Genomic DNA, 23,221 nt, shown 5'->3' with positions numbered 1-23,221 from the left:
AAGAGCACCACTGTGCAGGGATTCAACTGTCGAGAGAAAAAAACAGGCTTAGTCACATCTGTACATGCGGCGCAGGGTGGGTTAAACAGCGTGGACAAGGTAGTGATTGATAATTTTTTCTCTCGACAGTTGAATCCCTACACAGTGGTGCTCTCACTGTTTGAAAATTCTCTGTACAGTTGATCATTTGTACAGTTGAACAAGTACGAACGGAGCCCCCCCCTCAAAGGGTATCTGTCAGTAGTGACAGCTGGGTGTAACGAGAGGAACCGTCATGACTACAGTTCTTCTGGAGACTCTGTTTCCTCCCTTACCACTGGCCACTAGTTCTCATTCCCTGCAGTCGCCAAAACCGAAAAAAGCCTAAACCACTTGGTAGCGCGCATGCGTGACCTTGAGACAAGGTGACCGGTTGGAATTGTCTCTCGAAGAAGGGGAAAATCATCACTTGGGGTCCATCGCTCCGTCAGTCAAGGAGCTTGTACCTCCACCATAAACAAATAATTCATAAAAGCACCAATAATCGTATAAATAAATCAACAACTCAACAGTAGAAGTGATTTAACAAATTGTTGACTGAATAAAAAAAGTGAAGATGTCAATGAGCGATATAGATCATGAGAAGAAGAAACAAATATCAGTTAGGGGTATCGTTGATGTCGCCAATGTTATAAATATAAAGAAGGCCTTCAACCGGCATGTTCATTACACCCTTGTGAAGGATAGAAATGTCGCAACAAGCAGAGATTATTATTTTGCATTGGCACACACTGTCAAGGATAATCTCGTGTCGAGGTGGATCCGTACACAGCAGCACTACTACGAGAATGATCCTAAGGTAATTTAATTGGTGCAGTTTATTTCACTGTTTATGAGCGTTATTTTAAGGCTTATGAAGGGGTTCAAGGCCAGGAGACCTTGTCCCCGATGATTGAAACGAACAGAGAGATGTGATCGTCTAGCACATGAGCTGCTTGAACCACTTAGGGGACTATAATAGACGTTTTAGATCATCTAAACACTGAATATGTGACAGTTATGTAGCGGTTTATTGATGTGTCTGGAGGGGGAAACTGCTCATATTGGAGAACTAACTCGGTTATGCGTGGGTTTAGGAGAAAATGTTGAAAGATATTTTAAGGAAATTGGGAAATGGCTCACAGGAATGTATTACCTCCAGGGTGAAATGAAGAACTTTCATGCTTGAGAGAGAAACAATTTAGTGATTCGAAATCTAATGGCTCTATTCCAGTAACGGATGATTGACAGAAATGTCAAATAGATTTTTTGTAGATTTTTTAGAAATGGTCGACACAATATTTTCACATTTTGTCGTTGAGTCAATAGCTACCCTGATAGTTTCATCGTCAAATGATCTGGATGAATAAAGCTTATCACCAGGTTTCAATTGACGTTCAGATTTTGTTGCTCCTTACTCTCTGCTCACAATAATTAAATAGTCAGTTATTATTGTAACCGGTGTCGAATAGGGGTCTCATAATTGTTCGAAATTTAATAGCTCCAGGAGTTATTCACCAGGTTTTCCCCCTCTCACTACACAATTCACAGCTGAGTTTATATAGAAATTGAGTTAATAATCAGTCTGGGAAATGACATGTGATTTATGTGGCCATCTTGTGAGCTGGAAATATTGATGTATCAAGACAATTGATTTTCCATTTCCTTTGGCATTCATATAATTTTTGGTAGATTTTAAACTGTCCTACAAAAAATGTATTTTGGCTCTGACTCATTGTGTCAATAGTTACTTCGATAATTTCATAATTAACAAGACGAATAATTGAATCATCACTGACATTTTTCACTGATGTTCATCAGGAAAAATCAGCAGCATTAGAATCGTCATAGGTGGTGGAGCTTCTCGTTTATAATTGCCTGAAATTAGTTCAGGAGACATTTGTGGTTTTTCTCGTCATTTTGTGATGCAATTGACAAAGAACTAATTTATATAATATTCAATTCAATAAGTGGTTCCATCACTTCATTTCTTTTTCCCAAGCTGAGAATTATTTTTTAGCATAACGATATTTTCCACAGGAATATAAAGAGAATTGGGAGAAAATTGAAATTATTTATTTACTGTAAATTTATGTTGTGCAATTTGTTATTTTATTTTCAACTCCACTTGCAATGTCGCCTCATCTAGACGGTTCGCCGTTGTGATGTCATTTAAATGTGTGAGATGAAGTATTGGGCAATTGAGAGACGATGCTGAGACAGATATTTTTAATCATTATATGAAAGTTTTATTTTTCGAGGAAGTTAGGAGACGATACTGATTGTTTTTCTCTCGAAAGAATCGGAAATTTCGATTGTGTAAGATTGGCACATTAAATTATTTTGAAGCCAAGATTTTGTTCGTTGGCACATTTCCAGAAACATTTCTCAAATTCTGGCGGTCATGGTGATGAATTTGGGAATATCCATTGTTTATTTTTATTTCAAGTTCAGCGTAACGGCTTTTACGCTTCACAAGTTTGATTAGATTGGCAGTGTGAGTTAATGAAGAATATTAATGAGTAATTATTTTCCTGATTATAGAAAGCCATAATGAACATTTTTATCTGCAACTGTAGAATATTTGGAGCCCTAAAAAATGTAATTAATATAGAGAAACTCAAAGTTCTCAATAATTTTTCGTAGAGAGTCTACTACCTCTCCCTGGAGTACTACATGGGCAGAACTCTACAAAATACCATGATCAATCTGGGTATTCAGGGGGCATGTGATGAAGCAATGTATCAGGTAAGTGAATACGCAGAAAATTATTTTCTTTCTAAATTATGTTGATGTATCTTGAAATTGTCACAAATGGAGTTGTAGAATAATATGTACAAAATACAGTTGTCCGAGGAATTGACAATGATTTTCATTAGAACTTTCCATAAGTGGAAAGGAATTACAAGGTTCACGTGGATTCTGTCTTTTCCAGATGGGTCTTGACATTGAAGAATTAGAGGAACTCGAGGAAGATGCAGGTCTGGGTAATGGTGGTCTAGGTCGTCTAGCCGCCTGTTTCCTGGACAGCATGGCGACTTTGGGACTAGCAGCCTACGGTTACGGAATTCGGTATGAGTACGGTATCTTCGCGCAGAAGATAAAGAACGGTGAGCAGTCGGAAGAGCCCGATGACTGGCTGCGTTACGGAAATCCCTGGGAGAAAGCTCGCCCAGAGTTCATGCTTCCCGTGCACTTTTACGGTCACGTTATCGAAACACCGGAGGGTAAAAAATGGGTAAACACCCAAGTCGTGTACGCAATGCCATACGATTCTCCAATTCCTGGGTACAAAAACAACCACGTGAACACTCTTCGTCTATGGTCGGCAAAATCGCCCATTGAATTCAACCTGAAGTTCTTCAACGACGGCGACTACATTCAAGCTGTATTCGATCGAAATCTGGCTGAGAACATCAGTAAAGTCCTCTACCCCAATGACAATTTCTTCGAAGGTAAGGAACTCCGATTGAAGCAAGAGTATTTTATGGTGGCAGCCACTCTCCAAGATATCATCAGACGCTACAAATCCAGCAAATTCGGTTCTCGCGATCACCACAGAACCGATTTCGAGCAATTCCCAGACAAGGTAGCTATACAACTCAACGACACTCATCCATCCCTAGCGATTCCTGAGTTGATGCGAGTGCTTATGGACGTGGAGGGTCTTTCCTGGGAGAAGGCATGGGACATAACAACTCGCACTTGTGCTTACACCAATCACACAGTCCTGCCAGAAGCCCTGGAGCGCTGGCCAGTATCAATGCTCCAGAGTATCCTCCCTCGCCACCTGGAGATCATCTACCACATAAATTTCCTCCATCTTCAAGAAGTTGGAGCCAGATATCCAGGTGATTTTGATCGCCTTCGGAGGATGTCCCTGATTGAGGAGGATGGCGAGAAGCGAGTGAATATGGCCCATCTCTCTATCGTAGGATCACACGCCATCAATGGTGTCGCCAGGATTCACTCCGAGATACTGAAGGACTCAGTCTTCAGGGAATTCTACGAGATGCATCCTGAAAAATTCCAGAACAAGACTAATGGCATAACCCCCAGGCGATGGCTCTTGCTCTGCAATCCTAATCTCTCTGACGTCATCGAGTCCAAGATCGGTTCCGATTGGGCTGTTCATTTGGAGCAGCTTCAGCAGCTGAAGAAGTGGGCGAAGGATCCCAATTTCCAGAGATCTGTGGCTAAAGTTAAGCAGGAAAATAAACTCCGACTGGCTGAATTACTCGAGAAGGATTACGGAGTCAAAGTGAATCCTGCTTCTCTCTTCGATATTCAAGTGAAGCGAATTCACGAGTACAAGAGACAGCTGTTGAATTGCCTCCATATTATTACGTTATACAATCGAATTAAGAAGAACCCTTCGGCTCCCTTCGTGCCGAGGACCATTATGATCGGAGGAAAGGCAGCTCCTGGTTATCTTCTGGCCAAGAAAATTATTAAGCTCATTTGCAGTGTCGCTCAGGTCGTTAATAACGATCCCATTGTTGGTGATAAACTCAAGGTCATCTTTTTGGAGAACTATCGAGTTACTCTCGCTGAGAAAATCATCCCAGCGGCTGATCTCAGTGAGCAAATATCCACTGCTGGTACTGAAGCCTCTGGTACTGGGAACATGAAATTCATGTTGAATGGGGCTTTGACCATTGGAACTCTCGATGGCGCTAATGTTGAAATGGCTGAGGAAATGGGTAATGAGAATATTTTCATATTTGGAATGACTGTTGATGAGGTTGAGGATCTGAAGAGACGTGGTTACAATGCTTGGGATTATTACAATAAATTACCAGAGGCGAAACAGTGTATCGATCAGATCACTGGAGGATTCTTCAGTCCTAATAATCGTGATGAGTTCAAGGACATCGGGGATGTTCTCATGAAGTGGGACAGGTTCTATCTACTGGCAGACTTCGAGGATTATATCAAGACTCAGGATAAGGTCTCCAAAGTCTATCAGGATACCACCAAGTGGGTGGAAATGGCTATTCATAATATCGCGAGCTCCGGGAAATTCTCCTCGGACAGGACCATTGAAGATTATGCCACGGAGATTTGGGGGGTTGAACCCTCGTGGAAGGCACTGCCTGATCCTCATGAGCCCAGAGATGTCTAAGGAAACATCCGGATAACGGGGCGGGGTTCAGAGGGGTGATGTGCGAGAGAATGCTAATTAAAAATTTGTTGACTGAGAGGGGCTCCACTGTGTGGGGAATATCTTGAAAATTCAGGGATTGAGAAAATGATATTGATAGAATTCTCTAGTGAAGTTGTAAAACAAATTAACTTATCTCGAGCCTTGGGCTGTGATAGATATCTCGAAATTGAGAAGTCAGGGACGATTTTTTTTTCTCCACAAAAAATATTGTCATGGAAATTTTGCCATCTTCCATAATTATCGAGACGTGCAGCACAAAATAAAGTTGCAGATCAGTTGACTTATCTTGTTCTCCCACTTCGCTACAGATTTTTTTCTAGCTCGTTAAATTGTCTATGAAAGAGGTCCATTTAAATTTCTCTTTAAACCTTTTTCTCGTAAAGATGTTTGGGAAAATATGGAAAGAAATAAAAATTACTTATTTATTCGTGGAAAATTCTGTGCTAAATGATGTATTAACATCTATTTAATGTTTTTTCTTGAGAGACATTTAAAAATGTGGGAAAGTAAATTTTCAAAAATTTTGAAATTTCTAAAAACTATATAGTCGTCATTTCCGAAATATTTTGAGAACGATAGGATTAAAAGAAATTAAGACTTCTGTGCAACTGAAGAGTCTTTAAGAAATGTATTTTCATCTCAATCTACTAGTTCAAGACATACCTGCTACAGAATGTTTATGGATTAATTTGTTTTTGATAATTTTCGTTCATTTTCTTAATCGAAAATGAATTGTAAATTATATCTGCTGGGTTCAATGGTAACTCTCTTGCATCCTCATGGATAAACAACGAAAAAGAAATCTCAATATTCTATAGTTATTTTTAAAATTCATCAACAAGAATGCAGTTTAAACGTCTAGTGATGATAACATTATCAGCTCACATATTTTTTCCCACACTTGAGATTTTCATGCCAAAGTTCAACGCTCATTGCGCCAGTTACAAATGTGTTCCGAGAGATTTACGAAAATGAAAGGAAAGTTTTACAGTCTGTTAAATAAAATTGTCCGAAGTTTAGCAAAAAGTATTTGTCACATACAATATTTTTTTAAAATACTCCAATCGATATTAGAGGAGAGGTACAAAGAAATAATGAGAATTTATTGTTACACGAGAGAGCCACAACCGGTGATCAATTAATTTATACGATGAGATCTAAATATACAGTCATTAATGACTTTTAATTCAGAATTGATGATCAATGATATCTCTGTATGTTATTGATGCTTCGTGCCATCTGTTTTTTTATAGGTGGACTGGTAGAACAAATATATGCATTGCCGACTGTTTAAATTGTGTTGAGTCGTGATTTTTATTGCAAATACCATAAAATAGGATAAATCCTCTTAAAAGGTTTATGCGCATGCCCAATTAAATTCTTTCCGCCAAATCAAACGTGAAAAAATCATTAAGGTGCGAGATTATGCCATCAAAATTCATTAAAATAGTCAGATGCACCTCTACAATTGTCGCATGAGTCACCAACAAATCAACAAGATATTATACTATAATACGTTCTAGTAACACCTCAATATATCTCATAAAGCCAATGTATAATGTCAAACATCTGCTTAGTGCGGTATCCACTGCGTCGAATCTGAGCAATGTCGCTGTTGAAACCGTCTCCAGATAATTTCGAACACAACGATGTCCAGGCAGTGCTGGTGGTAAGTAGAACTTGAGATATATCACTGTTAAAAGCTCGGGGAAAAATAGAATAACTTATTCGTTTCAAAAATACACTTCGATAAAAAAAAACGCCGAGGGATTCTCCAGTGTTCACATGATGTCGTACGCCCGACGTTCGGCCTGACTTCGGTAATCATCGGCGGGCCAAAGTCGGGCGGCAGTTGTAGTGACATTCGAATTGTTGAGAAAATGACATTCGAGATTTTTGGTTAATTTTTTATCACGGGCCCTTTGATCAGGAAAATATGGTGGAAAATTATTTATGTTGCAGAGTGAATCGAATTCCCCACAGCCGATCAGACTTGAAATTAAATCGGCGGTTATTGTCATTGGATATATACCGAGTCATTCAAAGAGGTAATTTTTTAGTTTTCGTACTGGTACGAGTTATAACAAATGTGATTACAAAAATTTGGTTATCTGTCTTAAGAAATATTACTCAAACATTCGTCTAAGAGTCCTGATGACTTATATCAAATTGCCATTTCGCTACAGATTAGTTTTAGATGTGTAATAAACTATTAATAAATTTATTAAGTTTGTAAATGGAACTTGAAATTATTTAAATTTTCTGAGATGTCAATTTGCATTGTAAATTGGAGATAATGGAAAGTTTTATTGCGTAATATGTTATGGGCAGAATATTCTTGCTATTTTGTCTCGCGCATTTTAATTAACAAATTTAATTATGGAACATCAATCACGTGTTTAAATTGAAGCTTCATTGTATATAATCAGCCATCAATCTGATAGCTCTCTAGTGACTGTATTCAATTTCAGTTAATGTTCAGTTCAATGCTCTGAAGGTGTGAAATAAAATAAATGACAGTTTCAATATGAAGTTCGTTTAATTCGTAAACAAAATATGATCTAGGGGCATAAGACAAGAGACACAAGACAGGGAAATCAGAGATTTCAGAGAGGGGTTGTTCAGGAGAGTTTCTTATGAAAATTTAAATTCATATCATGTGATTTTGTGATAGTTTTGCATTAAACTTCCTATGCCGATCGACTGGAAACATCGCCCTGCATTTTAATCCCCGATTGGATCGAGGATATTGCGTGAGGAATTCCAAGGTCAGGGGATCTTGGGAGACTGAAGAGACTTGCTCAAGACTTGGAGGAATAAATCCACTTTTTCCAAGAAATGCGTACTTCCATGTTTTGATATTCTGTGCATCGAGAGAGTTTCAGGTAGGAAAAATAAATTAATTGCGTAATTAAGCCGATCGGACTGTGAAAGTGTGAATGTTTCTTTGACGAACATAATTAATTTCTTATTCGATAGGAAATCTTTTACCGACATACTCAAAAGAAATATTTTTTTAATACAGGGCCCCTCATTGAGATATTTTCTACATAATTTTTTATTTAATTTTGTTGCATTGAATAATTTATGTAATTTATCTCTCTGTGTTTGCAGATCGCAGTCAATGGCGAACACTTATGTGACTTTCCATATCGACAATCTCTTGAATCGATTACAAATTTTCAAGTTGTGGGAGATGTCGAAGATGTGAGAATCCGTTTGACAAAATTGAATATCTATCCGGATCCAAAAATTGTTAAACCCAGTCGATACCTTGAACTCTCCAAGAACCAACCCCTCTTTGATAATCTCGTGAGTATTGATGATTAGGACTGATTTTTCGAATCACTGAACTTCTGCACTGGCTCTTTTATGGTATTGTCTGATCGCGCAACGATTTTAGATAATTTTCTCATTAATGCATAATCCATCAGACTTATGTAATTTGTTTACCGAGTGTTTGAGATAATATTTTGACGTTTATTCCCAACAGAATGTTTTCTTTTATTTATTATAGAAAATAATTTAGTTGGGCCTTGACTACTGATGAGAATTTTTTATTCTATTTCCGATAAAATTAAAATTTTAATTGTGAATTATGAACGCGGATAACTGTAGGATGAGGAATTTTACGAGCTATCATCTAAGGGCACAGAGATATTCTGCATAGCCACAGATTTTTATGATTAATAAAACCATTTCCTTGAATTTCAGAAAGTTCCATGTACAATTTCCCTCGCTCGACCCCTCGCATTCGGAACCAGAATATTCATAAAAGGGCGTTTGAAACTCTTACCCCACTCGTAAGTGTCTGCTTCTAAATTTCATGTAGAAAAGTACTTCATAATTTTTTTTCACTCGCGTTACAGTTTTTACGTAAATCTTCAAAAAAGTCAATTAATCTATCCCCATCCGGAGATTGCTTTGCATTTAAATCCGAGATTTCTCTACGGAAATCATCCGTCCTGTGTCGTGATGAATTGTTGGACCAATGGAGCTTGGAGTACAGAAGAAAGACACGAGGGACAGTTGTCCTGGGCTCCTGGGCGTGACTTTCTCTTGACGTAAGTTCAGAAAAATTTTGGTGAAATTATGGAAGGAATAATCTTAATTCTTTGAAAACTTCTGAACATAGTTTTCCACAAGAAATATTTCTTCTCAATGCATAAAATAATCGATCAATTCCTCTCCTTCGAAAGGATTTGTACAACGATAAAGTCGCGGAACCATAAAAAAATCATCTGAATATCAAGAGATTAAAAAAATGACAAAATTCTCTTAATTTTTTTCAAGCATTGAGTGTGAATATGAGGGCTACAAGATCTGGTTGGACACCAAGCTGATCGGCATATTCCAGCATCGATTGGAGCCAACAATAGTCGACACCCTTCACATAAGTGGTGACGTGGTTATCTACCAAATACTCCTACTCAGTGACTGTTTCGTAGATAACAACAGTGTTCATTCCCAAAAAGTGAAAAACATCTGCCAAAGGATGAGTCAACAAACGATCCATTTTTCGAGCTAATTAGCTTCCCCTCAAGTCAAGTTCATGTTCAAGTACTTCTATCTCCAGCCGCGTCTGGAGTTTTTTTTTAATGTATATTTTTATTTATTCTGAATGCTCGAGAAATGCCCATCATGTTGTCTCATTCTTCACTCCTTCAATAAAATGCATAAAATCAAAAAAAAAAATTGAATGATAACTCAAAAAAAAATAACGAGAAGCAGCTAGTTTTGTGAAGATATATTCTCTATTATCAATTATATTAATCACATTTGGCATATTTTACAATGTGTAGCTTCTCGATGTATAAATCGTCATGAAATAAAAAATATTGAATATCTAACACATGTAGGTCATGCCCATCACTGAAAACACAAAACAGAAAATTAAAAACGAAATTCTGTCTACTGCTGTGGCAGCTAAAATCCACTCAAGTTGAGCTGTTGCTGAGGAGGAACTTATCATATTTTCCTTGTCCTCGTTATCCGGCTCGTTAGATAGTGGATTTGAGGGGTAGAGAGATGATTCACTGAAGCCTATGTCTCTAGGATCTTCATCAGCACCTGATCGCTGTGACTGTAACTGTAAAGCCAATTACTGCATGTCATCAATTCAATTGCCATTAAGATATTTTTCCCTCTCTTTATCTGCACACACATAAAAACTTACAAGATGAACAAGATCACACAACCCCAAGTATTTTCCAATTTGTCCCATCAGAATTTTCTTAACAACTCGAGGAAGAGGTCGACAATAGGGTCTTCTAGACAGAACTTTCACTGCAACGGAAATTATCAAGGATATCGTCACCTGGTGGAGGCACCCTGTGTAGAAGCTCACTAGAAAAAGTTAATTCATGGTACTCATCATGATTAATGAATTCTCATAAATAATTTTACTTACCTATCAGAGGTGTTCTCGGTGATGATGGTATAAAATGTGTAAAATATACGAGAAATAATGAAATTATGAGTGCCAAGAGGCTGCAGAGAATCGGACGCTCTCGGCTTTGCGGTGACAGCCAGAATATTGCCAAATTCATGAAGACAATAACTGCAGAAGAAATTATGAAATAAACATAGTAGTTCATTATAAATAGTAAAACAATGTAGAGATGAATTGTAACATCTCCCCGAAAGGTGTACTCTGTGAAACAATTTTCCGCAGTGCAGAAAATTCACGTGCACCTAGAGGTTTTGCGCTCTAGAACCAGAATAGTATATTTTGTGATATACAAACAGTGATCGACGTACAAACAGTGGGCGCGCCGAAAACACTTGCATATAGTGTCGAATTCCTCTTCAAGGTGAAGTTGAATCGAAGACGAATTAAAGGTTGATCAACGCAGCACTGGTAAGTGGTGACTTTACGGAGTTTTGTTGCTCTGATGAGCGTCCATTCGCTGTGCTGAGCCATTTCGATCTATAAATTCATGCAAAAGACAAAGATATGATGAGAATCCTGGAGAATACACTGTATTTCATATTTTTCTTCAAAGACAGCAATAGAAATGTCAATGGGAACTGTCTACTCTAGTTCAGGTTGCCACAGAAGTTGATAGAAAACAAGAATTTAACCAGACAGACTTTTGCATTTTTATGAATTCAAGTATGTTTCGGGATCTTATCACCTAAATAATAAATCACCTCAGCTGCCTCTCCATGAACCGGAAATTTTAACTCTATCTGACTGCCCGTATAAGCCCAGGAGGCAATCTCAATGCTGCAAGTTTGGGTATCGTACGGCCATAGGTGAAAATCAAGGTCACAGATTGCGAGAAATTGTGTCGGTGGTGTGCATATCACTAGTCCTGTTTGGAGAATGTGACACGGTGCATCACTAAAGGGCTCAATCGATGAAGTTCCTACGCTGTAAAAATGTTAAGAGACACATAGGTTCACAGCAAATTGATTATTTGTATGGTATCTGCCTCAAGTAGTATATCATGGCCCTAGTTCGTATTTTACTGTTTGATGAGGAGGGAGGAAACAGTACTTTCAGCCCTAGGGTGAGAACCAATCACTGGGGGGAAGAGTACGAATTTTTCGTGCAGATGTGTTGAAAAATTGTATTTTCCACTCGATCAGATGAACGTGAGCTTTCATCAGTCAAAATTATTCATATTTTTCACACCTGTTTAAGAGGGTGATGTCTGGCTGCCAAATCTCGTGATTACCCACTTGGAGATGATCCAGTTCTCCATAGTTTGAGGCATTCCATTTCAGTTTATCGTCGGTCCACATCTATAATGATAACTCATATGAATTTATTGGGGGAGGATAGATCGAATGGCTATCAGCATAATGCAGAATTTTAGGACAATATTTATAAATAGTTACCATTTTTACGTAGGCCCGGACGTCCACAGCGGATTTGAACTCATTCTGATCAATAATAAATCGACGAAATAATTAATAAAAATTAATGGAGACTGATCCCCGGATAAATGTCAGAGTTATTCAATATGATTGGTCAAAATCCAATCGAAAGTTCAAAAGCAATCTCGTGAAAATTTCCAACAAATTGGCTATAAAATTCAAACAATTTTTGAATATTGAAATTAAATGGAATAGTGATTAAATTATTGTCATCATCGTTATAGAAAAATAATAAAATCATTTATATATTAAGAGAAAAACGATTTTTAATTCAATGGAGCTGGCTGCAAATTTAATGCAGTCAACAAATAATTTGTTAATTCCATTATGTTCGTACTATTTCGAATGTCTTAAAAATGTTATGATCACTTACTATCGAAATGTGATAAACTTTCATTCCAAACTGCACTGTTGTAACATTATAGTGTTGTGCTGGCCGAGCATATTTGTCATAATGAAGAAATAGATCACGCTTCAGCTGATCCGTCCACGTCGCATTCCAAATGGGTTTGCCTATTCAATGGAGCACGATAAACATGATCATTGAGCGAAATAAAGCTCAATTAATTGAAAATGTGTCTAGCCGCGAGAAAATCTTTCCATCTCGTTCAGGGGCTCACGAGTGATTAATTATTTACAGCTTTGTGATCAATCGATCAATCGATCAATGAGCAATCAACTTCTTGATGTGAGGAAGGCAATTGTGTTCATTCATTGAAGAAAAATCAAAATATTTCAAGTTCCTGCCCTATTTCTGTGAATATTGTTAATTTCAAGGGAAAAATATTTTGAGCTTAATATTTGGCCCTGTTACAAAATCATTTCTCTGGACACTTCCATGAGGAACAACTCATTTGATTAACAAGAATCTCAAATTCAAGTCATTTAGTTTTACCACTGAATTGCTAGACTAGTGAACGAGTAAGTGGATAAACGCAGTAATGGGCAGACATTGCCGGGTGAGAATGGAGCGAACCAGACACTTCAACGGTAAAGATTGATGTGAATCTGACTGTTCTAGCGATTTACTTATGTGATAGATCTCAACATCATCTTCTATCGATTTTTATCGCATTGGAAATACGTCTGCTACTGTCGACCCAAATTACTGATCGTCAAGAAATTTAATTTATTTCGCAAACACTCGTCGTGATCAAAATCATTCGAAAAATGCTGAGAGAAAGCTCTCGTAGATCAACTGAGTTTTTAACTCACCAACAGCTTCAGCACTCTCGATTCCACTGATGGATAAATAAATAAATCCTAAGAGTGCACACGCATTCTCGAGCACTCGGCAATACATCTCGCTCACGTTGTCACCAACACTGGGCCAACTGGTCCCTTCGTAAAATCAAGTGATCATGATCATGACTATGATGGTGATGATTGTGGTTTGTAGTATTTGTAGTCGACGGGAGAGCTAGTTGATAATAATTCGTAGTGACAATCATGTCAGAAAAGAATTTATTTGATGACATTTCGAGTGAAATAATCATCACTGAGTGGTATTTATTTATTGAGAGAGCTTTCATCTGGGTCAGTGGAATGGCATGTTGGGAATAATTCTCAACGTTAGTCAGGTTAAATTACTCGCAATAAGATTTCTCGGGAAAAATTTCTCCGTCTTCAAACAGACGGTTAATTTTTCTCGAATGATTACGTAATTGTTACTGAGCAGCTGACCAATTTATCGAATGGTACGGTATTTTTTCCCCACGAACAAAACACAATCGATGTCGAAACGGTACGGTAATTTTTACTGGACTTTTTCTCTGTATATAGGTGAACATTTCTTAGTGCCTCTTATCGATTCATAATTAATAATTTTTTACCATATCATCCTAATCGTACAAGACCTCCGCAATTATCTAGAAATCGGCTGAAAAGTGCAATGGCGAAGGGAAAATTGATACCAATCTGATAATAATGAAGATCAGTTAGATACAGTGCCAATGATATTGTTCAATTGACGACGTTTATTTCCTACGTTTATCGTTATTTTTCCCACTCTAATTCCAACCAATGAGTGAGCACATTTGAGGTCATGAGAAAATTTGATATTTCCCCTGTATGTTTTCAAATGAAGAAATTTTCGAGTATTTTTTTACTGAATATTTCTCACGTGGAGTAACTCTAACAATCAATTGAATAACTCTCAATTAAATCGTAATGTATTTTCTCTTGAAAATTTACATGAACCAATTATTCACATGTACAATGCAATATGACACCTCAGCAAATCCATTCGACGGAAATAAGATTATAATGCACGTACCTTGGTTGGCATTGATACAAAAGAGATTAGCACATGTTTCCTTATTTAACGCTTAATCCGAGTACAGATTCGACGTTATTCTTGCCCGTTTATCTGTATATATGAAATCAAAATGGAGTATGATCATATTAAACCTTATTTCGGATAATCACTTTAATAAAGAATTATAAACCAGTGTTTTCAGAGATACTGTCAGCAAAGAAATTGGTCATAAAATTTGACATTGAAATTCATTTCTAAAATAAATCTCTAGTATTCTCGAGGAGGATTACGTCAGCTCCTCACAAATTTTAAGAGGACATAAAATAGAAAATCGAGAATTTATTGGTGGAACAATACTTGAAAACCGAGCACAAACAAAAGGAAAGCAAATTGGAAAAATCGTGAGAGAGATGTGCAAGTTGGTGGATAATTGAGAATATTCACTCATTGTTTTTCCAAATGTCTGTCTCGAGGGACAACAAATTGATCTTTTTGCAGCGGGGAAATCTCAGAAATCCTGGCAGGACTTCTGAGATTTCCCCGCTGACAATTGGCAAAACTTTCCAATTTTCCGGGATCTAAGAATTTTATAACAGGAAACTACTTCTGTAGTGGATTGTGTGCAGGTTTATCCATAGCAATCATTCAGATATTCGTTAATGATAATATGTTGATAAGAGATCAAATGTTTATCTCGATTGAGTTACGGATAAAAGGATTTCAGTCACTCAGTCTCCGGTCTAAGTGGCAGATGCACTGAAACATTCAAGTTCACTGAAGGCTGTGATCGACATGACGGCTTTCCTTGTGGCAGTTCAAATTTTGTACTTGACGAGGTAAAACCCTGATTTGTGCGAACCAATTGTCTGGTATTCTGTATTCTGAGAGTATTATGATTATGTGCGAAATTAGTAAAAAAAAACCTTTTCCAATTTCATCATGGAAACCTTATTTTTGCCAACAGGATCATTCATTAATTTGAATTAAAAGAACATTGGGAGTTAGAAATTTTAAAAAATTTCCAGACTTTGCTCTGAGGCAAAAAGACTTAGTTAATTTTGTAATAAAAATCTTGAAAATTCAATACCCAAAATAACTTTTTTGCAGGTGAGAAAAATCTTCAAATGGAGACCCATAAATTCCACAATTTAAAAATCCAAAAAAACACTCCAAAGATCAAAACAGTAGCAGCAAATGGAAAGAGAAAAATTTAAAAAAAAATTATTGTAGATTCAAGGAGAAGGAGATCCCTCAACTACAGATCTGAATGCTAATTTTTTTTACTGGAAATCAAGAACTCATTATTTATGTGCATTGCCCTCAGGAGAAATTATAATTTGCCAGAATTCCTAATTGCTTCGGCTAACCTGTCTCACTTAGATAAATTTTTTGGTTGCAGCCAAACATTTGCAGAAGATGATAGTTATCTACAGATTCCTAAAGGTTTTTCAATCGGAGCTGCAACATCGGCTTATCAAGTCGAAGGTGCGTGGAATGTGAGTGATAAATCTGAGAGCGTCTGGGATCGGCGAATTCACACAAACATCTCCTACTACGGTAATGGAGATAGTGGAGATGTAGCGGCTGATTCTTACCACAAGTATAAAGAAGATGTGCAAATAATTAAGAGGATTGGTGTGAGTACTACTCAGATGTTAGTCTCCATCAAGAGAAAAAAAATAATGCCCTAGTAATATTCATTCTCACAGCTGGACCATTATCGATTCTCCATAAGTTGGTCAAGGGTTTTGCCGACCGGATTCCCGGATAAAGTCAGTAAGGATGGAATCCAGTACTACAAGAATCTCATTGATGAACTGCTGGCTCATGGAATAGTCCCATTCGTAACTATCTTTCATTTTGACGATGTCCAATCGTTGGCTGAGAAGACAGGGGGATGGACTAATGAATCAATGGTTGAATACTTTGGGGATTACGCGAGGGTTATATTCCGAGAGCTCGGGCCAAAAGTCAAATTCTGGACAACTATCAATGAGTTGAACATCTACTGCGAGGAGAACTTCTACGTGAATGAGAGTGAACCAAACACAGGTAGTTATGACGTGATTGTTGATAGTTGAATGTTAACACTGAGAGAAAAATATAATTTAGCAACTGAATACTCTTTTGACAGTTCTGACAATAATTTAAAGCGAATTTTTTGAAGAAATTTTTTGCATTTCATTATCCGGAACAAATACCATTAGCAAAATTATATTTTTGTGTCTGTGTGTGGAGGGATATGTTCTATAAAAACTGTCACGAATATTATTAGACATGAGACATTACAAAAATTCAGTAGAAATTAATAATTAATGGATAATAAGAACAACTAGCGCAATTATTCCGGTTCACTGGAATCCAAAATAAATTTTATAACTTTGTTTCAAATCGTCTTCATGGTTGAGCTAATGAAGTAAAATTTATTATTATTATCGTGCTTTTTCACGTATTACTGATTATAATTCTGAGTGTGGCATTTTTTTCAACTTTTATCTCCACGTCCAGGACAAAATATTCCCAAACCATTGAAAGTCATCTGTTTACTATGTTTCATATCGAGTAGCGTATACAATCCGTTATAGTTGTATCCACAATCTCCTGAAAGGACACGCACGTGCTTATCATATTTACAACGACGAATTTCGAGCAACGCAAGGCGGCCAAGTTGGGATAATCGTGCACGGCTCTCATCATCTACCAGTTTCCGCTAATGATACGACGAGTGAAAAAATTGCATTTGACTTTGAAACTGGGTGGATAATGCATCCCATATTTTCAAAAGAGGGTGACTACCCAGAAGTTATGAAAACGAGAATTGCCGAGAACAGCAAGGCCGAAGGGCTGCCATCTTCGAGATTACCAGAATTTTCCCCCGAATGGGTGCAGTACATCAAGTGAGTGTTAATTAACTCTTGCGAATACGCGTCTAACATGGGATTCCCTAATAACAGTTATCCTCATCCCCTACACAAAACTCCCTCTCCGGACATTAACAAAAAATTCTTTTTTGTCATTTATATTTGCAAACTTGTTCCAGAGGAACTTCTGATTACCTCGGTTTGAATCATTATGTGTCATATATGGTGGAACCAGCGCCCAAGTCTGATGGAAGATGGTACGATGATACGGGTCTTAAAAAGACTGATAACCCCAAGTGGAATTATACCATCTCCGGATTTCCCGTATGTAATTTATACAGCAGTACAGACTGTCAATATTTATGCAAAAAATTGATCTTAATTCACCACCTACAGATATTCCCGAAAGGCATCGGAGCGGTTCTGAGAGAGATAAAGTTATCGTACAATAATCCGCCAGTTTACATATTAGAAAATGGAATGGCGACAAGATCAGGAATTAATGATACGGATAGAATTTCATTTTTGTATTCCTTCATGAAGGAAGTGCTGTTAGCTATTCGTGATGGATGTAACGTGAGATCGTATACTATTTGGAGTTTGTTTGATAATTTCGAGTGGTATGTTGGATATTCGTAAGTATAAATAATATTGAGTAAATTGAAATCCGAAGTAAAGTGAATCGTTGATAAGTGCAGGGCTCCACAAGTATTTATGATTGTTATATTGTATGTTATTTTATACCCTTGCAGAATTTGCAATGCGATTTTCATTATTTTTCGACATTGTTAGTATGTTATGGTCCCTCGTTATTATTAAGGGGAGAGAATACCCATTATCCGACCCCCGATAGTCCTCCGAAGGCACTTATCGTTTATCTCCCGCCAGACTTTCACAATTCTTATGCTTTTGTTACCCAGTCGTCGTCAGACTGGTTTTATCCCGGTTTATTTATCTTACTTAGGGCGAATGTGCAATACAAACAGTAAAATCGCAGCGAAACTTTACCTGGATATGTCTTTAAATGACCAGTGTTTTCCTCTCTCTTTCATGGCCTGACTGGAACTCCACAAGCTCCAGGAGTTGAAATATCTGGGGAGCACTTATTGAGGATTTACCTCCCTTCAAAAAAATAGTCAATGATATTGATGTATATTTATAATTTACAGACAACCGTTTGGGATAGTCCACGTGGATTTCAAAGATCCTAATCGCACGAGAACTCTCAAGCTGTCGAGTCACTGGTTGGCTAAAGTTCTGGAAGAAAGAAAGCTCATACCATATAAGGATATGGTTGCAAACCCTAAAAATGGTTCTGGCTCGTTGCACGGAAAGAACGCCCTTTATCGGTTGGAAGTTTTGTTCACACTTGCAGTCGTGTTCACATTGCGTAGAATTTTAGTATGAGTTCTGGACAAAATCATAATTGTTCGGATGCGATAAACAATTGTGATGCCTAATGCTAATCCTAATGCAAACCCTAATGCGATTGGAGTAAAATTTCTGGATAATTTTTACAAAAGTCCAGGAACAAATTCACGTTTAGTCCAATATATTTTCCAGTGCTGATAATGATTTTTTTCCTGATTTGGCTAATGGTTTTTTTCCGTTTTGCCCCGCGGAATTTTACCCAGAAATTTCACTCCGGGGGAAGTGGTCGATGGTAACTATCGCAAACATAGTTCATTTGGCAATCGCTAGCTACTTCGATGTTTGAGTATTTATTTTCAACAAATGTTTTGGCAAATAAACTGACATATTTTATTTTCTTTTAATTCATGATGTCTGAGTGGTCTATATCTACCTGTCTTCGTCCAATGTTCAGTATGTTGCGAAGAACATTTAGAAAAGGTACATAAAAAATGGGAAAATTCATTTTCAAAATGATAAATGAGGTATCAGATGGGTGAATTATCCGGGCAATGGGTGCACCACACCTACTAATTAGATATAATTGAGAATTCAATTTAGCGGTTTTGTTAATTTTTTTTATTTTATATTTTTTTCCTCAAGCATCAGGCTGATAACGACTGATATTTTTAATCTCACGAGAGTTGAGGATAAAGAGATTTTTGGTATTGAATTCACGGTCTCGGTATCACAAGTATTAAAGTGTAGGGCAGCATGAAGATCTTCACTGCAGCAGTGTACGTCTTATATTTCTCCAGGTAAAATACAATAATATAATTTTTCATCATTAGCAACCAGAGTTATATTATATAATGGGTCACGAAGCTTCGTACTGGTGCTACAAATGTCACCGACACTTCACGAGTTATGAAATAATGAGGAAATGCAAAAACATATGCTGTTCACGTCGAGTTTTCGATTTAACTCCATTTATTTCCTTTCTAGACAAATATTCGCAGGACATGCGGGTCATTTTGCTATTCCCGAAGGGCTTTCTATCGGAGCTGCAACATCCGCTTACCAAATCGAAGGGGCATGGAATGTAAGTGATAAATCGGAAAGTATATGGGATCGGCGAACTCATACTAATCCATCTCATTACAACGGAGGAGATAATGGAGATGTAGCAGCTGATTCCTATCACAAATATAAAGAAGATGTGCAGATACTTAAGAATATAGGCGTAAGTACTTGCGCCCTTAGTGCTCCCTACAACCATAAATATAAAATAATGAATATATATACTGTGAGAAGTTTTGAAAAATGAAAAAACCGTCGATAAACAATTAATAACGCTTTTGCCAGGTGAATCATTATCGATTTTCTATAAGTTGGTCACGAATATTACCGAGTGGAACACCAAACATAATTAGTCAAGATGGAGTACAGTACTATAATAATCTTATTGATGAACTGCTGGCCAATGGAATTGTTCCATATGTTACGATGCTCCATTTTGACGACGTGCAATCCTTGATTGAAAAAACAGGGGGATGGACCAATGAATCAATGGTTGAACATTTTGCTGATTATGCTAGAGTTCTGTTCAATCAATTGGGATCCAAAGTGAAATTTTGGTCTACTATCAATGAGTTGGATGTTTACTGCATGTACATTTTTTTTACTAATGAGACTGAAGCAAATACAGGTAAACCAATGTTCAATGTGAGCAGGGAATTTTGAATTTTTGAAACGATTCTAATGTCATTTCACGGTTATTATTTTTTTATTTCAAAATCTTTATGGATCAGCATATTCAGCTCGTTATTCTTGCGTACATAATCTTCTGAAAGCACATGCACGGGCGTATCATATTTATAACGAAGAGTTTAGGCCAACACAAGGAGGTCAAGTCGGATTGATCATGAGTGGTGTGAATCATATTCCGATATCTTCGGATGATTTGGAGAGCGCGAAAATTGGATTTGACTTCGATATTGGATGGATTATGCATCCAATATTTTCCATGGAAGGTGACTATCCACCGGTGATGAGACTGAGAGTTGCAGAGAACAGCAAAGCAGAGGGTTTGACAAAGTCAAGGCTACCAGAATTTTCGGCTGATTGGGTTAATTATATCAAGTGAGTTTGAAATCAATGCTCAATATTATAGGCAAGATAATTTAATTGGCTACTTAATTGGCGACGGAAAACAAGTTGAAAATTCCTTCCGATACAGCAATATAGATCAATGTGGATCAATATGGGTCAGGGGTTCCCTGAAAGGAGCTACGTCACCACATGTTTGATAATGAATTTTCCTACTAATTATATTCTTACTATTTGTGATTGTAATCTAGAGGTTCTGCTGACTACTTGGGTTTAAATCATTACGTATCTTATATGGTGGAACCAACTCCGAAAATTAACGGAAGATGGTACGATGATTCTGGCCTGATAAAAACCGATCACCCCCACTGGCAATTTACTACCAACGGATTTTCAGTGAGTAATGAATTTCCAGATTTCCTCATGGTACAGTGGATTCCACGACAAATCGTGTTATCGTATTTCATTTTATTTAGATAGTCCCCGAAGGCATTGGAGCAGTTCTAAGACAGATAAGAGATGCCTTCGACAATCCACCTGTCCACATATTGGAGAATGGAATGGCTGGGAGCTCTGAACTCGATGACGCCGATAGGATTTCATACTTGTATTCTTTCATGAAGGAAGTGTTTCTGGCTGTCCATGATGGGTGTGACGTGCGGTCGTACACCGTTTGGAGTCTGTTGGATAATTTTGAATGGGTTGATGGATATTCGTAAGCAATTAAAATCACCTTCACTAGTTATCAATGATCGATGAAGTTTAAAAACCCCTTATTAACAAATTGTCTAACAATTTCGAATATTCCTACGCCCTTTCGGTTGAATTAATGATTTTTCATATTTTCAGGCAACGTTTTGGACTTGTCCATGTAGATTTTAATGACCCGGACCGCCCACGCACCCCCAAGCGTTCTAGTCTATGGCTAAAGAAAGTAATCAAGGAGGGACGATTGATACCCTTCGTGGATACCTCCTTCGACTGCGAGAATAATCAAAATTTCACCAAAATTAATCAGCTGTATTGCCAATCAGATTACCCGCAAAGTCAACATTGTTTTGCATTCCCATGAATGAACTTTTCAATTTATTGAATTAAAATTCATTAACTGGTTGTCTTTAAATGTCTGCAATGTCCTATCAACTTTGAAAAATGGAAAAGGGTGAATGTGGAATCCCAGTGATATTTAATACATGAGAAGACATTTTTTAAAAACCACCCTTGTGCTAACACCGGTCATTTCACCGAGGAAAATCCGATTTTCATTTACTGTTACCAAGACTCGCAAATAATTTTACTTTTACGGCTTCATATTTTTTACAGGCCGTGGATTACGATATTTTCTACTACTTCAACTATTATTTATTGCTATATCTGAAAGGAAAATTAAAAATTATGTAATTACAGCGTCAAATTAATGTACTCAATTCTGACATAAAATACATTCAATTTACCGACAGTTCGTTCTTTTTTACATAATCTTTCGTAATTATCCTGATAATGAGGCTATGGGCTTTTATTTGATGGTCGAATCCTATTGGTCGAGCAGACACCCTTCTGATTGGTCCACCGAGATGGTGGGGGAGCGGTAGTGGAGGGGGGAGGTAGTGGAGGGGGGATGTAGAGGAGGGGGGTGGAGATATAAAAGGGGTCAGACTGACAGGAGCGGTCATTCCGCAACTTCTTGCAGAGGTAGCAACATGGAATTTTTTGGAAAGCTCATGCGTCTCTTAGGCGTTGGCAAGCCCGACATGGATCCGACTGTAAATCTACCACCAGAGGTAGTACAGTCTATTTTTAGACTCCTGGATCCTGAATCTCTTTTGAATGCGGCTAGGGTGTCACGGGGATGGCACCGTGTCTGCCAAAGTGACCCTCGTTTAAGGGCCACTGCCAGACGCCATATTAGGAGGGAGCAAATTATGATTTTCGATCTGATATTTCAGGTGAGGAAACCGGAAACTGTTGTAAAACATTCCCAAATTCGGCGGGCTTCAGCTCGTCCGGTTGTTTTTAATTATGGACCTTCTGGTGTCTCCCGGGGGGTTAATAATATTGTTCCGCAAAATGGGAAAAATATTGTTAAACCCCGAGAGAAACCGGAGTTTAGAAGTATGCTTAAGTTTAGATAAAGTTATGTTGGTTAGATAGGAATTAGGGTAATTAATGGTAATTGCGGGCCCGCGATAGTATTAGGATTGTTAGCTAACAATTAGAATAAATATAATTTATTTAGTTTCGATTGTAAAAGGGAATAAAAAGTAAAAAAATAGGGTAAGTGGGAATTTGTATGGTTTTTGTAATTAGTGAAATGATAGTCCTCAGATATGTGTCAAATAAATGTTAGGTGACAATTTCCCTAGGTACAATCAATATAGAAATAAATTTGAATCTGTATTTCAAAATTTGCGAAATAAAATTTGAATGAAAAATAAATCTGTCTCGTGTTTTTTGACTCTAATCGCTACATTCTTATTGTTTGTGATTATCGTAATTTATATATCTGTTGAACTGGTTTGTACCGGACATCTGTCGGACTATGGTCGCCTGAACGGGGCTGACAATGATGACAGT

General features: G+C 37.4%; 5 protein-coding genes across 6 annotated transcripts in view; 4 read left to right on the top strand and 1 right to left on the bottom strand.

Annotated features, from left to right (window-relative positions):
• Positions 1-307: 307 nt before the first annotated feature.
• LOC135165137 (glycogen phosphorylase) lies at positions 308-6,480 on the top strand. The gene is made up of 3 exons (XM_064126132.1): positions 308-838; positions 2,665-2,766; positions 2,954-6,480. The coding sequence occupies exons 1-3, from the start codon at positions 596-598 to the stop codon at positions 5,141-5,143; spliced, it is 2,535 nt and encodes an 844-aa protein (XP_063982202.1). The 5' UTR covers positions 308-595; the 3' UTR covers positions 5,144-6,480.
• A 146-nt stretch (positions 6,481-6,626) lies between these two features.
• Positions 6,627-10,037, top strand: LOC135165157 (galectin-4-like). The gene is made up of 7 exons (XM_064126172.1): positions 6,627-6,854; positions 7,148-7,233; positions 7,860-8,070; positions 8,300-8,497; positions 8,900-8,988; positions 9,055-9,249; positions 9,479-10,037. Exons 1-7 carry the CDS (start codon positions 6,792-6,794, stop codon positions 9,711-9,713), a joined length of 1,077 nt encoding a protein of 358 aa, XP_063982242.1. The 5' UTR covers positions 6,627-6,791; the 3' UTR covers positions 9,714-10,037.
• Positions 9,774-23,221, bottom strand: part of LOC135165149 (neuronal acetylcholine receptor subunit alpha-5-like) — a 36,736-nt gene continuing 23,288 nt past the window's right edge. Inside the window, exons 3-11 of one of the 2 annotated variants that reach the window (XM_064126161.1) lie at positions 13,286-13,411; positions 12,444-12,583; positions 12,032-12,076; positions 11,826-11,935; positions 11,339-11,561; positions 10,946-11,114; positions 10,596-10,745; positions 10,362-10,531; positions 9,774-10,274 (exon numbers count right to left, since the gene is read on the bottom strand). In XM_064126161.1, the coding sequence (XP_063982231.1) occupies positions 10,032-10,274; positions 10,362-10,531; positions 10,596-10,745; positions 10,946-11,114; positions 11,339-11,561; positions 11,826-11,935; positions 12,032-12,076; positions 12,444-12,583; positions 13,286-13,411 (1,376 nt within the window). In that variant the 3' untranslated portion in view covers positions 9,774-10,031. The remainder of the gene's footprint in view (positions 10,275-10,361; positions 10,532-10,595; positions 10,746-10,945; positions 11,115-11,338; positions 11,562-11,825; positions 11,936-12,031; positions 12,077-12,443; positions 12,584-13,285; positions 13,412-23,221) is intronic. The other variant, XM_064126162.1, reaches the window with a different exon arrangement.
• Positions 14,957-22,106, top strand: LOC135165394 (uncharacterized). The gene is made up of 16 exons (XM_064126657.1): positions 14,957-15,163; positions 15,727-15,964; positions 16,037-16,379; positions 16,894-17,224; positions 17,368-17,512; positions 17,585-17,823; positions 18,358-18,592; positions 18,712-18,851; positions 19,202-19,302; positions 19,390-19,462; positions 19,544-19,781; positions 19,904-20,246; positions 20,350-20,680; positions 20,899-21,043; positions 21,124-21,362; positions 21,497-22,106. Exons 1-16 carry the CDS (start codon positions 15,120-15,122, stop codon positions 21,717-21,719), a joined length of 3,408 nt encoding a protein of 1,135 aa, XP_063982727.1. The 5' UTR covers positions 14,957-15,119; the 3' UTR covers positions 21,720-22,106.
• LOC135165162 (uncharacterized) lies at positions 22,304-23,168 on the top strand. Its single transcript, XM_064126181.1, has one exon. The coding sequence runs from the start codon at positions 22,348-22,350 to the stop codon at positions 22,777-22,779; it is 432 nt and encodes a 143-aa protein (XP_063982251.1). The 5' UTR covers positions 22,304-22,347; the 3' UTR covers positions 22,780-23,168.

Source organism: Diachasmimorpha longicaudata, chromosome 8 (assembly GCF_034640455.1).
Source record: "Diachasmimorpha longicaudata isolate KC_UGA_2023 chromosome 8, iyDiaLong2, whole genome shotgun sequence".
NCBI classification, from domain to species: Eukaryota; Metazoa; Arthropoda; class Insecta; order Hymenoptera; family Braconidae; genus Diachasmimorpha; species Diachasmimorpha longicaudata.
Note: the sequence above shows the minus strand (reverse complement) of the source record. Positions and strands in the feature narration are given on the sequence as shown.